At 61.2% G+C, this 16,285-nt stretch overlaps 1 protein-coding gene across 1 annotated transcript in view; it reads left to right on the forward strand.

The window, feature by feature from the left end:
- The window catches only part of CLPB (ClpB family mitochondrial disaggregase), a 60,534-nt gene that overhangs the window by 43,456 nt on the left and 793 nt on the right, over positions 1-16,285 (forward strand). Inside the window, exons 8-15 of the mRNA XM_086739828.1 lie at positions 6,243-6,320; positions 7,950-8,005; positions 9,898-9,942; positions 11,261-11,422; positions 13,076-13,232; positions 14,976-15,049; positions 15,511-15,630; positions 15,997-16,101. Coding sequence (XP_086595954.1) covers positions 6,243-6,320; positions 7,950-8,005; positions 9,898-9,942; positions 11,261-11,422; positions 13,076-13,232; positions 14,976-15,049; positions 15,511-15,630; positions 15,997-16,101 — 797 coding nt within the window. The remainder of the gene's footprint in view (positions 1-6,242; positions 6,321-7,949; positions 8,006-9,897; positions 9,943-11,260; positions 11,423-13,075; positions 13,233-14,975; positions 15,050-15,510; positions 15,631-15,996; positions 16,102-16,285) is intronic.

Consider the following 16,285-nt stretch of genomic DNA (forward strand, 5'->3'; position numbering starts at 1 on the left):
GCCTCTGCAGGCTGCTTTGGCGGGAGCTGCGTGGCTAGCGAGTCCACTGCAGATGGCGTGGGCCTGGAGCGTTCGTTAGCCAGCGTTGCCCTGTCCGTGTCGGCCCAAAGCCCTTGGCCTCCATCCCAGATTAGGGTGCTGCTGCCCTTTTCTGCAGGTGTTGCTCCTGCACTTCAATTTTTAAGTTTTCACTGTTTAAAAAAAAGAAAAATATTGAATAAACTCAGGGAATAACTGGGGAGTTTGGCCTCCTGTGGCTGCGATGGAGCCGCGCCAGCACGCGGCGAGGTGTGGAGGAAGAGGTAACGGTTTTCCTCAGGCCGAAGGATGGAGCCAGGGGAAAACCAGACCAGCGTTCAGGGACAGGGGCCCGAACGGGAGCTGCGGGTTTCACATGAGCGCAGTTTCCCGCGAGGAAATCAGGGCTCCAGCAAACTGGGCTGGGTGCGATTTGCCAGTCCAAGGCCTGAAAGCCTCTGGATCCTGGCCACGGTTCCTTGAGCTGTCCCCGTGTCCCAGCTCAGCGCCCGAAAGCAGGACGGCGAGGTACGAGATCAGGGCAGGACGGCGAGCGCTGTGGAAAAGACAAAACCCCGTAGCGGCCCGGTTAACAAAGAGGAGCGCCGGGCGAACCGGCAGCGCCGGGAAGAGCCAGCTCTGCCCCCGCGCACGCAGCCAGGCCCCTCCGCGCCGGGCGAGCAGCCGTGCCTGGGGCGGTGGCGTGGGCTAATTGGGAGGCTGTGATGAATGGGCAGCGCCTGTTTCTGACACAGGTGGTGTTTCTGCGCATTAACGCCGCTGCCTTTATGGAGCTGCCTCTTATTGAATTACCGGGAGCGCGCCTGGAGCCCCGCAGCCTCGGGACATCGCACCACGAGGTAGCGGGAGACTCTCCGTCCCCTCCTCCCCGCATCCCTTCCGCCCCCTTTTCCTGGTTTTCTTTCAGGAAGGGCGAATTTAGAGGCGCAACTTTTTTTCTTCGGAGCACTTCCTATCTATTTTTGGTTTTTATTTTATTCCCAGCCAGTTCTGCTGCCGCTTTGCGGCCTCCACGTGCCTGCCGTTGGGCGCTCGCCGACGCGGTTGGTTGGCTCGCAGCCTTGCCGCGCGCCGCGCCTCGAGACGTACCCAGCCGGGCCGATATGTTTAATTTATAACCGCTGCCTTAATTGAATAATCAGATTTAAGCCGTCACTCGGTGCGTGATCCGAACGCTCTCTGGGGGAATTCGGCCTGGGATACAAAGGGAACGCGCGCTCTGGGGTTTGCCGCGCAGCTCCGGGGTGGCGGGGACGCGCGGGGGCCGCCGGGCCGGGATGCTGGCGCGGTCGCGGCGCCGGCGGGGGGAAGGAGCCCTTGTCTGTCGTTTCCGTGGGACGCCGCCGAGCCCTGCTGCTCTCTTTGCTGCGGCGATGGCGGGGCTGTGCGACGGCGGACGGCGACTGAACCGATCCCACCGGGGCGGCTCCCAGGGCGCTGGGACGGCGACGGCGGGAGGCAGCATGAACAAAACCCACGTTAACTGTTCCATCTCCTAACACATCAGAAAACAAACCCCGGCAGGTCGCCCTGCGCTCCACGCAGACGAGCAGCTGAAGGGTTTGAGGGCGACTGGGTCTCGCTCGCCTTCGCACCCCAACGCGCCGAGGCCGCGGGGCGACGCCGCGCCTGCTTCTTAGGGATCTGCGGAAAGCGTCTCCTGGATGAGCTCGGAAACCAGAGCAGGGCAGGTTTTGAAAGCATATAATTTTATTTTTGTTGGTTCATGATCTCATACCCTAAATATTACGCCGGAGAAAGAATTCGTCTTCTGTACGAGTGCGCAGCGTCGGCCAGGCAGCCGTCGCTGGGAGCCGGGGGCTCCAAACCGCTTTCCAGCGCCGGTTTTCTAAAGCAAAAAAAAAAAAAAATCTCAATCCAATTTTTTTTTTTTTTGGAGTGACGTAATCTGTTCCGACTCTTCCTGAAGTTGAATAAGGAGGGGAAAGGAAAAGCGTTTATTTTTTGGTTTTTTAGTGTAGAGATTTTGCATAAAGGCTAGTTCTGAAAATCTAATTTTAATGATAAAATTGCAAATTTTGAACACGCTGAGCAGCTGTGATGTTGAGATCGGTTGGCCTCTCAAAGCCAGGAGCATCAGCCCACCCTGGCGCGGAGGAAGTGGGTTTATTTTGGACAAGACGGGATCCTTTGCAAGTTCTGTGTCTCCGCGTGCACAGCACCCGTTGCCTGCCAGGGAGCAGGGCAGGAGGGAAAGGCGTTGCTCTGCTTGGAGCTTCGTCTTCCTCCACACCCCGGAGCCACCGGCGTGGGGCTGGACGAGCCGTGGGGCTGGACGGGCGGTCCTGCGCCCGCCGCCTCCAGGGACGCGGCCGAGCCCGGGGGGAGGAGAGCGATCCCACGGCGGGTGCGGGCCCGGAGCCGTCACCCCGCGTACCCCGCGCCCGGGCGGCCTGAGGAGCGCGGCGGAATGGATTGATGTGATAAACGGACATTTATTACACTCACAAATTGGCTGAAACCAATTTTGGTCACATCAGCCCCTGATAACTGCTGGGGTATTGATCTGTGTAAAGTAATACAGTGAATTTATCAGTTCAATAGCGAGCTGAAGGGCCTCTCGGAGACGCCGCGCTACGGTTACGCCGTTACAGATGGACGAAATAAAGCGAGGGCGCTGCAGCCGGGCTGGAAATGGCTCCGAAGGAGAAGGCCCGGGCGGCATCGTCAGACCTTGGCTCTGAACGCCTTCCTGACATTTCCCAGCGTGACCTGCCTCCTTTGGTTTCTTTATTTCTGCCCAAGTCACAGGAGGAAGAGCACGGCTGCCCGAGGGGCACGGCGCGGATTTCTGGCCTCACTATCAACCGGGAGCCGTCGGCCTGGCCGCTCTGCGGGTGCAGACCCCGAGGAGAGGAGCAGGAGTGCTCCTGCGGGTTTCCAGCCGAGGTTTTCATCCTTCACACCGGCGCCGACGTCCTTGCTCCGTCCCGGGACGGCGACGTTGTTCCTCCCGCTGCAGCTCAACCGTTGCCAGACCTGGGGCCGTGGTGGCCTTGCCGTGGTGACGCCCAGAATTTTCCAGGTTTCCCAAACCTGAGGAGCACCGGGGCCAGGCTGTGTGCTAGAACACCTCAGCGTTTTCAGGCTGCCTGCCGAAAAGCTTTCGCACCTCCTCCCTCCGCTCGTCTCACTGACGGTGATCAGCACCGTCCAGCCGGGATCACGCCCCGAATCGCGAGCGCCGAGGTTTTTGCGGGGTGTTGCTGTCGGTGAGACGAGCGTTCAGCCATGAACTCCGCTATCCTGCTGCAGAGGGGAGTGAAAAAAGACGCAAAAACCTGGCCGCCTCCGGCCCGCTGACCGCGCTGACCCCGCCAGTGGTCACTCCATGCCCCGAAGCAAAACGTTATTGCTGTTATTATCTGAGCCGAGGTAGTGGCAGAAATTGTCGACGGGCGCCTTATTCCCCATCAATTTTGGAAAAAATATCTCCAGCCCGGGGCGTCTGACCTCCCCTTCGCTGCCGTAAAGGGCAGGGACGGCGCGCGTGCGGCACGGGGCAGGGCACGCGGTGGGACGCGCTCGCAGATGGGGCTGCGGCGCCGGCTTTTTGCACGCCTCCGTGTCAGCGCCGCAGCCCTTTCCTCCTCTTCCTCCTCCTGCCGTGGTTTTGGGAGGCTGACGTGGCCCGTGAGCGGCAGGACTGGATGCCCGGCCGGGCTTTGCCCGTGATTTCCAAGCGCCGCGTCGCCGTCGCAGCCCGAGCTGGTCCGTGGGGCCGGGCGAGGCAGGGCCGGACGCGGGCCAGGCCTGCAGCCGTGCTCCACGCCCAAGCTAATTAAGCCTTGACAGGAGTCAGGACTTATTAGCGTGGCTGCGGCGCTGGGGAACGCATCCTGATGACGTCCGGGCACAAACCGGCCGTCCTGGCGGTGCCGGGCTCGAGTTCCCGCTGCCTTCCCACCCCTGCGCTCGGTCCCGGTGCGCCGGGTGGATGTGCCCGGGCTTTGAGGTGAAATCGGGCTTTTTCGGGTGGGTGTCCCTGGGCTTTAAGGTGAAATCAGGCTTTTTCGGCCACTCAGGCTGACCCCCTGCGTTGCAAACTGTCCGCTTCGGACTGCGCTGCCGGCACCTTTCCGGAAGATCCGCTCCGTCGTTCCCTGCGGGCTCCGCGGGGATTAGCGCTTCGGCCACGCTCCTCTTGTAGGGCGCTGCGACGGCTGATCACCCTCCTTATTAAACGCTTATTTCGGGTTTGAATTCGTCTAGCCGCAGCGCGTAATTTCCCCGTGGGTGAGTGAGTTGTGTGCGTTCTCGAGGGGAAACTCGCTGACCGTGGTCAAGCCCGTCCTCAAACCTCTCGCAGTTAACCGCGGCAGATCGATTGTTTCTTTGCAGTTTGCAGGCTCACTCGAGGCTTTGCGCTTCTTTTCCTGATCCTGACCGGCTCCGTCGGCTTCCGCCCCGCCTGGGTCTCTCAAGCGCAGGCGCGGGCCGGGGGGGAGCTCGCTGGCGTCTCGGCCCCGGAGCAGCTCCGGGAGCTTGGTGGTAAATCCGCGGGAGACAGCTCCGCGCAGCTGGGAGATTTCACCGGAGCTGCTGCTCTCCAGCGTCTTCCCAGCGGCCCTCGTCTGGCGCCGTGCGTCCCCCAGGCCCTGTGGCACGGGTAACTGGGCTGTAAGACCGGCCGCGTTTAAACAGCGCAGATAAATCAGGGAGACTGGGCCACGGCTCCGTCTCTCTCCCTCCGAACCAGGAGCTGGAAATTCGGGAGGCTGCCGCGCCTCCGGGGCTGGTTCCCGGCGGGCTGGCGGAGCGGAGGAAGCTGGGGCCATTTCGGTTTCCCGGGGCTCAGGTTTCTGCTCCCCCATTGTTGCTGGGACCCGTTCCAGACAAGCTGGGAGACAGATCCCACTGATACTTTCCTCACACGTCCCCTTGGCGCGCGTCCTTCCGAACGTGCCGAAATCCCAGCTTCCCTCGTCCCTTGCGAGATCCGAAACCCCTGCGGATCGAAATCCAGAGCAGACCCCCCAGAACACCTCCTCCCCTCCCTGCCCCCCTTCGCTGCTGCAGGGACCGCGGCTGGTCACCACCCTGCCCGCCTGCACCAGTACTTCCCATTTTTCATCAAAATATTCCGGGGTGCGAATTCCCTGGCAGTCTGTTTTCCGCCAGCTTGGCTCAGAGGTTCCTGGCGCGCGCTTGGGCTCTGGGGGAGGCTGGACGGGCGCTGGAGGTGACGCCTGTGGAGGATCCACGTGGCCGCAGGCGCAGGAGAGCCCCACGGCTGCCGGGGGTCCGCAAAATACGGGAGGGAGACCCCGCTGATGGGACGTAATCGTCCCTGAGCGTCCTCCTGCGCACGCAGGAAACTCCCGTCCGTCTCCCGGTGTGGAACCACCGCCGGGTACCAGGCCCAGCCCGACCGAGGGGGTATTTCATATTAAAACGCTAAAAATTATTTACTCGGCCAAAAGGCCGAGCTGCAGCGGGCATGGGGCCCTCACTTCTGAGCTCCCCCGGCCGGATCCCGCCTGCGGGTGACCGCGTTGGACCCTCCCGGCCTCTGGAGCCGTTCCTTATCCTCCGGCTAGGCCTGGCGCGGTGAGGCGGAGCGGGGCCTGTCCCGAGGAAGGGGTGTGCTGTCAGGACCGGGAGCGTGGGAGGTGATGGGGTGTTGCGGTTTCCGAACCCTCCTTGGCTTCTGTTACATTTTCCCTTGGTGTCTCAAGCAGGGTGCCCTTGGATGTCGCAGTCCGGCGAGGCGCGGAGGGAACCGGCTAAGCTGCTCTCGGTTCCGAGCTGTGGCGGCCACCTCCCTCTTTCCATCCGCGCGCAAGAAGTAACGCGCGAACCTCTCCAACCCCGCTTTTGCGCGGGCAGGTCGAGCTGGCAACGCGGCGTGCCCCTCGCCGTCCGTCCCTCCGTCCGTCCGTCCCTGTCCCCCCTCCCCAGCTCCCCGCCGTCTCCCTGGCAACGCTGAGTGCGCATCCTGGAAAACTTTATCCGAAATCTGCTCTGGGCGGCTTTCCAAATCCATGCTAACCTGATTAGGTGTCTCTGGGGCCCGGGCTGGCTAATCGAGTTAGGGGGCACTAATGGCAGGCAGGGCTCGGCGCGGGCAGGCAGCGGCGAAACCCAGCGTGTACTTAGTGATAATTACACTTGCCGCGCTGTCACTGATTGATGTGCCTCCCCCCCCCCCGTCCCCTTTTGTTTTCCCTCTGGAAACGCAGCGATCCGGAGGAAGGAGAACGGCTGGTACGACGAGGAGCACCCGCTGGTCTTTCTGTTCCTGGGATCGTCTGGAATCGGTAACGGCTGGTGAGAGGGACGCAGAGGCCGGGCCGGGGAGAGGGGGCTGCTCCTCGGCGCCCGCACGGGCCCCCAGCTGCTTTTTCCCCCAGCTCCCAGTAAAATAACCAGTTAAAATACCAGTTGAAAGCGGTGCTGTCCTCCCAACGGGTCACCCAGCCCCTCATCCCACACAGCAGCCGCCGCCGGCGTCCGGCCTGACACCGAGTTGTCCCGAGGGACCCTCTGCCCTCCGGGGCTCAGGAAAGGGGCGCTTCTCACAGCGTTTGACGCAATTTTTAACAGCCCCGCCAGGGATGTCCCCCTGGGTGGGGTAAGAGGGGAAATTTGCAGCTCGCAAAGCGAGCCTCGGCTCGTCCCGCTGCCGTGGGCAGCGATCGCTTTGTCACGGCGGGGTTTTATTGGCACCGGTGCCGCTGGCCCTCAAGCGTGATGAAACACAACGTGACAGCCGATCGGTTCATGAGGTGGGCAAAATGACTTTTTAGTCAGGGAGAAAAAGTAAAATAAAATAAAATAAAAGTAACCCGCCGGTGCCGGTGCCGGTGCCGGTGCTGGAGGGGTTCGGGCAGCGGGACGCACACCAAAATTCCCGCCTCAGAGCGATGGCGGCGGCGGCCACCTATTAACTCTGGACGAGCCGCTCTGCAGCTGCGTAAAACCAGTAAGGAATGGCGTGGAGGCTGCGCTGCGCTGCGTACGGCGGGGCTGGAGGCTCGGTGACGTGAATCGACAGCTCCCCGGCTCCCGTGTGTTTCTGTGGGGTGGTTTGGGTTTTTCCCTCCTTTTACTGCCGTGAAAACGAGCGCTGGAGCAAGAAAGCGAAGCAGCTGAGGATTTTGTTGTATCGAATTAATATTTTGTAGAGGTCGTGATGTGACAGCAGCCTGAAAGCTGCAATAAGCGCAGACTCAAATTGCAATTTAAAGACGCGCTCGTAAATGCGTCGATGCACGCGGTGCCCGTGGGTGCGCAGAGCCGCCCCCGTGCCCACGCGCGGGGGATCTGCGGCGGGAGAGCTCCGGCTGGAACGGGACGCCGAGCGTTGGCTGTGCCGGGGCGCGGCCGGGGCGACGCGGGGTGCTCCCGTGGAACTCTCCTGGTTTTTTTAGAGGGGTTTGCTGCAGCGCGCAGGGAAATCCCCGTTTGGTGCAGTCTTGCCCTGAACAGATAGGTTGGGAGGACCGGAGCTGGCCTTTCGGTGTCTGTGCTCACCCGTGTCGGCGTTACTGATTCTTCCTAATTCCTAAATTTTACGACAGTTACCTTCAAAGGAAGAAAGAATATCGCGTTCCCCTAAAATTCCTTAGAGAGTAAAAGCCATAGCGCAGCAAAATGAGAATATGGAGCAGAAACCTGACCTAAGCACAGCTTTTTGTGGAAAAAACCAGACCCCTGCCCATCGTGCAGGAATCAGCTATTAAAGACGCAGCGGTGAGCGGTGCTGCCGCTCTCCCCGCCAACCCCGTAACCGCTGCCCGGCTGCGTCCGGTGTTACCCCACGGATCCGACCGCGATACCTTCTTCCCACCGGTTTGCGGCAAAAAAACCTGGGATTTTTGATTGGGGGGGGCGGCGTTAGCGCAGACCTGGTTTAACGCGCGTCTTTTCTTCCCGTTCCGGACCAGGTAAAACGGAGCTGGCCAAGCAGACGGCCAAGTACATCCATAAGGACGTCAAAAAGGTAACGCCCTGCCCTTCGCGCCTTCGGCCGCTTGTGCACCGCGGGGCGCGGGTTTTGGGGGGGTCCGCTGTCTGCCTTTGCTGGGCCGGGGTTCCCGTTCGGATGGTGCTGCCGTTGTGACGTCCTGTCTTGTGAACGGAAATTTTTTTTTTTTGCCTCCATTACTAATAACGCTGTGAATTTTTTGAAGAATGAAATACTGAAAATACGGTGTGCGCGTCCCTGGCTGCGCCGCTTGTCGCGCTGGGCCGGTGCGGACGGTGGAGATCACAGAATCACAGAATCCCAGGATGGTTTGGGTGGGAAGGGAGCGTCCAAGCCCACCCGGCCCAACCCCCTGCCAGGAGCAGGGACATCTCCAACCACATCAGGTTGCTCACAGCCCCGGCCAACCTGGCCTGGAATGTTTCCAGGGATGTTTCCAGGATGGCGGCGTTGATTTCTCACTGGGGTTCTCTGTGCCGAAACGTTCGCAATCCGAACAGCAGAAGCTGTTTGAGTGGTTTGGTTTGTTCCCACGCAGCGGTTTCGGGTGAAAATGGGTTAGAATTATTTCTGAGTGGGGGGACAGTTCAGGGGTGTCTGAGGTTTTAAAACACCACTGGCCTTCCCGGCTCCCTGCCGCTGCGACATGCCCAGCTCTCTCCCACAGAGGCTGGGAAAGGCACGGAGCCAGGGAAAAGGAGGGAAAACACGAGCGGAGCTGCCCCCAGCGCCGGCACTGGATTGATTCCTCGCCCCGCATCCTCCGGCGAGGAACAGACACGAGATAAAATGACACGTGTGGGAAGGAGATCAAAAGTGAAACGACGCCATAAAAATGGCTGCTCTGCTTTCCTTCCCTCGTCCTTCTGTAATTGCCTTCCAAAAGTAATAAATCCCAGCTCCCGCCTCTCCAGCGCCTTCGCCCCCGACTCCCGCACCTGGAACTGGTCAGTGCCCAGCCGAACTGGAAAAATCAGTCAAACGCTGATCGCCGTGTGAGTTCAATAGCACGCGCCCGTCCTGCCAGCCGCTTGCCGCGACGCTGGCGGGCCGCGCCTGGGCGTGGCTCTGTGCGCCTCGCTCTGCCCTGGCCCAAGTGCTGGTGTTGGAATATTTTACGGGGAAATGTGGCAGTTTGGACTGGAAATCTGTCCCAAACTGGCCTGAACTCCTAGCACCACCCCGAACTGGGGACCAGGTGCGGTAGGACAAGGCACAGTGGTTGTGAAATAAAAGATGGCAGATTCAGACTGGACATAGGAAGAGTTTTTTTACGCTGCGGGCGGTGGAGCCCTGGCACAGGATGCCCCATCTTCCGCCCCGCGGGGTCGCTCCCGGTCCTGCCTGGGAAGAGCTGTGCGCAATGGAGCAGGGAGGTGCAGTCCAAGCTTGCTGCCTTCTTAGGCAGTGGGACCCTTCCTATCCCATCCCATCCCATCCCATCCCATCCCATCCCATCCCATCCCATCCTATCCCATCCCGTCCCATCCCCATCCCATCCCATCCCGTCCCATCCTATCCCAGATTGTAGCCGCAAGCCCAGGAAATTCAGTGTCTGCAGCAAACCACCAGCTTTTCAAACATGAAGAGGCCGCTTGGGGAGTAGCTGTAAACTCTCTAACGATATCATCTCGTTAGTGACCACCCACCTTGGCTTAACGATTTTTATTTTTGTTTTATTTTTATGGAGAGGCGTTGCATTCTTGTGATTTATTTCCAAAAGGCAGCACGGCAGCGATATCCGGTTTTATTTAGGAAACGGGGAGTTGCTGTTTCAGCCCCACCTGGATCGCCCCGGCTCGAGCAGAGCGTCTGCCCCTGCCTGGTTCCGGAGGAGCTTTCTAAAAAAGTGGTGAAACCTGGGGCACGTTCATCGAAAATCACCGACGCGTTCCCTTCTCTTGCAGGGTTTCATCAGGCTGGACATGTCGGAGTTCCAGGAGAGGCACGAGGTGGGTCAGCGGGCTGTCTCTGCTTCCAGGGGCGTGGCGTCCGCTTTCGCGGGTCGTCTCACCAAATCCTGTCCCTGCCCTCCTTCCCCCGCGGTCGGTCCCCATCCGGGGCGGTGCTGGACGTCTCCCCGAGGCGACAGGCGTTCTCTGGCTCGCCCTGGCGGGATCTTCCCAGGCGGGATCTTCCCAACCGGCCTCCGCGTTCTCCGGCATATGGGCGGTTTGGTGTGTCAGAGACGCAGAGCGACCGACGCCAGTTGCTCCGGGCCACGCGGTGAATTACAGTCTGGGAAACACCAGCCAAAAAAGCAAGTTTAACGCAAAAAAAAATAGGAACAGAGACTGAGGAGCAAGAAAAGCTCCAGTAATTTGTATCGGCCCAAAGCCCCATCCCCCTCCTCACCTCCGGCACGTTGCCGAGCCCGGCGCGGTGTCACCACCTCCGCGTGCCGCCCGTGGGGGACGGAGGGGAGAATCCTGCCCGTGGCGCAGAGCCCACCCCTCCCACCACACCTCCCGCCCGATTCCCGCACCGCCAGGAGCTGGGACCTCTCACCGGGGTCATCCCGCAGCTGGGGGCTCCTAAATCCCTTCGGGGGGCTCTGTCTCCCCACGGACCCTACAAAAATGAAGGTGTCCTCGCGGCTGGCCTGATGGATGGGTTCTGGTAGGGTCCTGCACCGTGGGAGTAAAGTAAAGAATTGCTAAAAATAAAGGCGTGTTGGTGGTTCGGTGCAAAGAGGGGCCAGGAGCAGCGGTAGAAACGTGAGACGTAAAATCCCGCACCCTGGCAGAGGCAGGAGGCAGAGCGAAGGGAAGGAACGAAGCAGGGAATTGCGGCCGGAGCAATATAAATTTGTCAAGCAAACAAGGATCGGGAGGCTGGCCCGGGGGCTGCAGCCTGGGAAGGAGCCGCGAAACGGGCGCAAGGGCTCTTCGAAATTTTTAAAGCTCGTTTTAAAAATCCTGACGGTCGGTGGGGAAGTGGGTTGTGGACCCAGGAGAAATATTTTCGCCGTGGCCTCTTCCCCAGCTCTGATTCCCCACCGGAGCCGCTTGCCACTCCTAATCCTTGGAATTCTTGCTCCTAAAAAGGCTGAAGGGGATGAAAATGGGGCCGGGGCGGCTGGGACGGGTCGCTCGGACCCTGCGTGGTGCCCGTTCGCCCGCCGGCGGCTCCTGCAGCCTCCGCTGCCTCAGGCTCTGGGAGAGGCGGTTTCTCAGCAGTCATCCGTCTGTATTTTGCCAAATTCTGGCTGTTTAAGCTGATTTTGGGAGACGCGGGTCAGCTCTCACGTGTCCCGTCCCTTCCTCCCAGGTCGCCAAGTTCATCGGCTCGCCGCCGGGCTACGTGGGCCACGAGGAGGGCGGGCAGCTCACCAAGAAGCTGAGGCAGTGCCCGAATGCCGTGGTGCTCTTCGACGAGGTGGACAAAGCCCACCCCGACGTCCTCACCATCATGCTGCAGCTGTTCGACGAGGTAAAGGCGCGTTTCGGGGCCAGGACCTGCACGGGGGCCGTTGGGAAGGTGACAGCAAGCGGGGCGAAGGACGGCGGCGGTGGGAAACACCCTGGGGCGGGGCTGAAATGCTCTGGATCGATACTCCCCAAAAAAATATGACCCAAGCAGTCAGTTCTTCGTTTTAACGCCGGGAAACAGGATGGTGCTGAGGTCTCCTGTGAAATAAATGACATCTTTGGGCAAAGAAAGAAAAGCCGGTGATGAGAGGGGTGGGAACGCGAGGCGGAGGCCTGGGAATTGGGCCGTCCTGTGTCACCAGGAAGGTGTGACGGTGAAAACTGTGTCATGAGGAAAGAACCACCCCAGAGACCCCTCGGTGTGGGAGCAGGTGGGCTGCCGGTCCCCGGCGGAGAGCTGGAGCGAGGAGAGGAGGCGGGAGGGCGACAGCCCACCTCCCGCAGATCCCCCTCCGGCACGGCCCGGAGGAGATGGGCTCCCGTGTCCCGGGAGCGCGTCGGGGCGTTGCTGCAGCATCGGAAAAGGGGGTTGCCCGGGGATTCATAGTCCGTCCTTATCCTAATTGATCGTTAATCGCCGGGGTTTAGTTCAGGCTGGGTAGTTCAGGACTTTTCAGGTGGTCTGTGAGTTGTCTCACACCCTTCCTCCCCTAAACCTGGGATCACGGAGTGCTTTGGGTTGGAAGGGACCTTCCAGATCATCCAGTTCCGACCCCCCTGCCCCGGACTACCCTCCAGCTGACGGCCTGGGAGGGGGCTGGGGCTGTTTCCCAGGAATTCGCCCCTCTCCAGAGGAAGCCAGAACCCTCTGGAAGACGCCTGGGAGGAGTCACCGGCGTGGACCTGCCCCAGCGTACGCCGAAATCCTCGCATCGCTGCCTCGGAGGAGCCTGGGGCTCCCGACAGCGTTGTGCGTGCCGTGCCCGGCAGCTCTCCGGGAAGAGCTCCCCAGGCGTCTCCGGGAGCGTGTCGGCCTTCTCTGGAGAGGGCTAGGTCCCAGAGGGGAGCCCAGGACTCCTCCGGGGCAGCTACCCGAGGAGTTTGGCCGGTGTCAGAGGCAGCTCCGTGCCGTTGAGCCTCCTGGGGCGTCTCCAGGCGTGACAGCGCGTGATGCCCTCGGCCCCGGCTTTGCGCTTTGTTTTCAAAGCCCTGCTCTCTCCTCAGGGGCCACCGAACTCCGGAGCAAAGCGCTGGGTGGGGGGGGGTTGCGTTTGGTTTTTTGTTTGTTTGTTTTTCTTTTAAGGATTAATAACGCGATTTTTTTCTTGCATAGATCATGGCAGCAGCAGCTAAATGTGAAATCAATTCCTGTTCGGCGCTCTCGACAGGGCAATAACCCAAATGTTAATCTCAAGCGCCCAACAAGGATTTGTGTCGTCGTGCGGGTCTCTGCTGCCGGAGACGTATCGAGGAGAGAAACCGCCTGGGGAGCTGCTGCTTTTTGCCTTATTTTCCCCCCTTTTTTTATTTTATTAATCAGGAGAACTAGTACTTTGCCCTGTGGGACGGCCACGGGGGAGCTCTGAACCCGCTGGTCCCAGGCGGTCGGGTCCCGGGTGGCAACTGGCTGGGACCCGGCTCCTTCCGCCGCGTTTTTCGGCGACGGCCCGTGGCGGCTGCTCGCACCGCTCACCTCAGCTCGGTGTCGTTGCAGGGCAGGCTGACAGACGGGAAGGGGAAGACCATTGACTGCAAGGACGCCATCTTCATCATGACCTCCAACGTGGCAAGCGACGAGATCGCCCAGCACGCTCTTCAGCTGCGGCAAGAGGCCGTGGAGATGAGCAAGAAGAGGATTGCGGAAAACCTAGGTACTGGTCTGCTCCAAATCCCGAAAGCGTCCGTCTCCTCAGCCGGGGGGGAGCGCCCGGACCCTTGGGTTGCCCCTCCGCTGCTCGGGACCCTTGCAGATGCTTCCTAGAGAAGCCTGGGGCCGGTACGGGCGCAGGTATTTGAGAGGAGAAGCTTGCTTTCCTCACGCTCCTTCCAAAAAAGGAGCTTCAGCGATTTCACCTTGCCTTGGAACGGAACCCACGCGTCAGGGTCCTGCAGGAAATGTCCCAAAAAGGTGAATTAGGTGATAAAAGGGGAATTGTGCAGGGTAAGGGCAGCCTCTGAGGCTGGAACGGAGCAGCTCCGCCGAAGGCAGCAGCCAATCCCAGTTTAAAACCTAATTCTTTGGGTTTTTTTTAAGACCTGTTTGTGGTCTTGGATGCCTGGAGGTGCCTCTTCGGTCGGGTAGCTAGCAGCGCGTGCCATCGGGGACACGCCGTCATTCCCCAAAAGTCCATCTCCAGAGCTCTGCTCGCCGGCGGAGACGCCCGGAGGGGCTCTGGCGTGCGGCAGCTGCGCCCGGGAACCGCAGGCCTCCGCGTTGGCTCCGCGGGAGCGGGAAAAAACACGGGGGTTTTGGCATCAAACGCGTTTTCCAGCTGCTTCCTCACTGTCTCTTCCGTTTTATTCTGAGGAGTGATGCCAAAGCTGGCTCAGTTCCGAATCTGTACACTTCAATCAGCCCAGGTAAAGGACACAGCGCGCCTGCGACTGAACTTTCAGGAATAACATTTTGAAATGCCAAGCGCTTTTCTGCCAAATGAGGAAAGCATTGAATTTTAATTTCTAGAGCCGCGCGGCAGACAGCTGCAGTGGGCGAGCGGCGGCGAGCGAGCGCGGCTGGAAAACGCGTTTGGGCTCAGCGGCCCGCCCTCAGTCGGGTTTCCTGCAGCTCCCTGCGATTTACTGAGCGCTTGGCTCGCGGATCCTGGGGATGAGTGCCTGGCTGCGCTGAGAAGTGGGGAGAGAGCGGGAAGGAGCCGCTTCCACAGCGTCTCCGCCTCTCGGAGCGGGAGCGGCAGATAGCGCAGGTGCCAAACCCGAATCCCGGGGGCGGCTCGGCCGCCTCTGCCTTCGCCAGCTCTCCTCTTCCAAAACGCCGCGCCAAATTCCTGCCGCTTTGGGAAATCCCCGCGGTGCCTTGTAGTGGAAAGCAGAACAGCGCCACGGGCCGCGTCCTTATCAGCAGGGACCCCCGCCCCGATCCGTTCACGCCACGTGGCCGCGGCTGGGGGTGCCACGATCCTCGGCGAGGCCGTGAAGCCGGGAAGGGTTTCCAGCGCCCAGCGTGGCTCTTTTCCGCTCCCGCCCAGAGCGCCGTGCGTGCGGACGGTCCCCCTCTGAGCGGCCTTGCGTTAAAGACAAAGAGAAAAGCGGATTTGGGGTAAAACCTGCGGCGCTGGGAGCTGGGACTGGGAGCCAGCCAGACCCTGGCTCCATCTGCAGTCGGCAGAGGGAAGTAGGTTCCGGCCAGGGCCGGAGCTGTGCCGCACGCCGTCCAGACGCGGGGTCTGCTGGTGGCCGAGGGGGCCGAGCACCGGCCCCCTGCGCCTGGTGATGGCACGCCCTGTGCGGAGCGTCCTCGCCGCCTGGCTCCACGGCTGCTGCGTGCGGAGCCATCGAGCGCGGGGACGTCCGGCTGGCGAAGTGAGCGTGGCGGATGGCGGAGGGGGAGCCCGCGTCCCGCCGCACCCACCCGCAGCCCCTGTCCTCTCTCGCAGACGACGTCCAGGCGACCGAGAAGATCACCATCTCCAAGCAGTTCAAGGAGAAGGTCATTCGCCCCATCTTGAAGGTACGGGTGGGGTTTTTTCACGGCGTATGTCGGACTTCGGTCACTGTCGCTCCGTGCAATGTCACCGTATTCCTCACCCAGCTGTCCCCGTGACGTCACTTTTTAATTTTCAAAGCCCAACGGAACTAAAGATCAGCTTCTTCCTCGCTCCCTGTGCGCTGGTGTTGGTGCAACGCCGCGGGACGAGAAGGGGAACACGGGGTGGGAAGAGCTGCAGGGGGATTTTGGGGTGTCCTCCGCTCTCGCAGGAGGGGCCGGGAAGGAATTAATTCCCCCCCTGAGCCGCGCTGAGCGGTGTTTCTGGTGACCCCAGAAAGAATCCGGTGACCCCGGCTCGGGCGGGACGGCTGCGGGGCCTCGCCGGGCGGCCGCGCGAGCAGGCGGAGGCGGAGGCGATCCCTGCCGCGTCCCCGGCGGGGTCACCAGCGCCGGCCCCGCTGACCTGCGCCCCGTCCCTGCAGGCTCACTTCAGACGGGACGAGTTCCTGGGGAGGATCAATGAGATTGTCTACTTCCTGCCTTTCTGCCACGCGGAGCTGCTCCAGCTTGTCAACAAGGAGCTCAGCTTCTGGGCCAAGAAGGTAAAAACCACCTGCGGCTTTTGGGGTGACGTCTCAAGGGCCGGAGGAGATCCCCGCCCGAGCCGTCGTCCTCCCGAGGCGGAGGCAGAGCGAACACAGGTCGTCACCGCGGCCTGCGGGACCCTGCTCGGGGGCGGGGACCTCCTGGGGCGGCAGGACGGCTCCTCCGGAGTTGGGACGGGGACGAGCGTTGGGCCGCGCTCTTTGTCTAATTGGTCTTCGCGCATCCGAGCCCTCGGGGTGGGGTAAATCAGAACGTGGGGGCTGCTCGCTTTGGTGGAGCTCCGTCCCCGCTGCTGGAGGCACGGGGCGGCCGAGGTTGCACGAAGGCATCGGTAACTCTTCCTCCTCTTCCTCACCCCGCAGGCCAAGGCGCGGCACAACATCACGCTGCTGTGGGACAGGGAGGTCATGGACGTGCTGGCTGACGGCTACAACCTGCACTACGGCGCCCGCTCCATCAAACACGAGGTAACGCCCAGGGGAGCGTCGCCTCCGGCCCCGCTCCGCACCGGGAGAGCCAGGAGAGGGTCTGTCCGGAGCCAAGTAGGATGAGCGGGAGGTTCTGGGATCCTGCGCCGCCCGAGGGAGGGAAGCAGAGCTGCCTGGCTCCCCGCGAGGGATTTTTTTTGCTGACGGGATCTGGTTTTCCTTC

Source organism: Chlamydotis macqueenii, chromosome 1 (assembly GCF_036417535.1).
Source record: "Chlamydotis macqueenii isolate bChlMac1 chromosome 1, bChlMac1.mat, whole genome shotgun sequence".
Lineage (NCBI taxonomy): Eukaryota > Metazoa > Chordata > Aves > Otidiformes > Otididae > Chlamydotis > Chlamydotis macqueenii.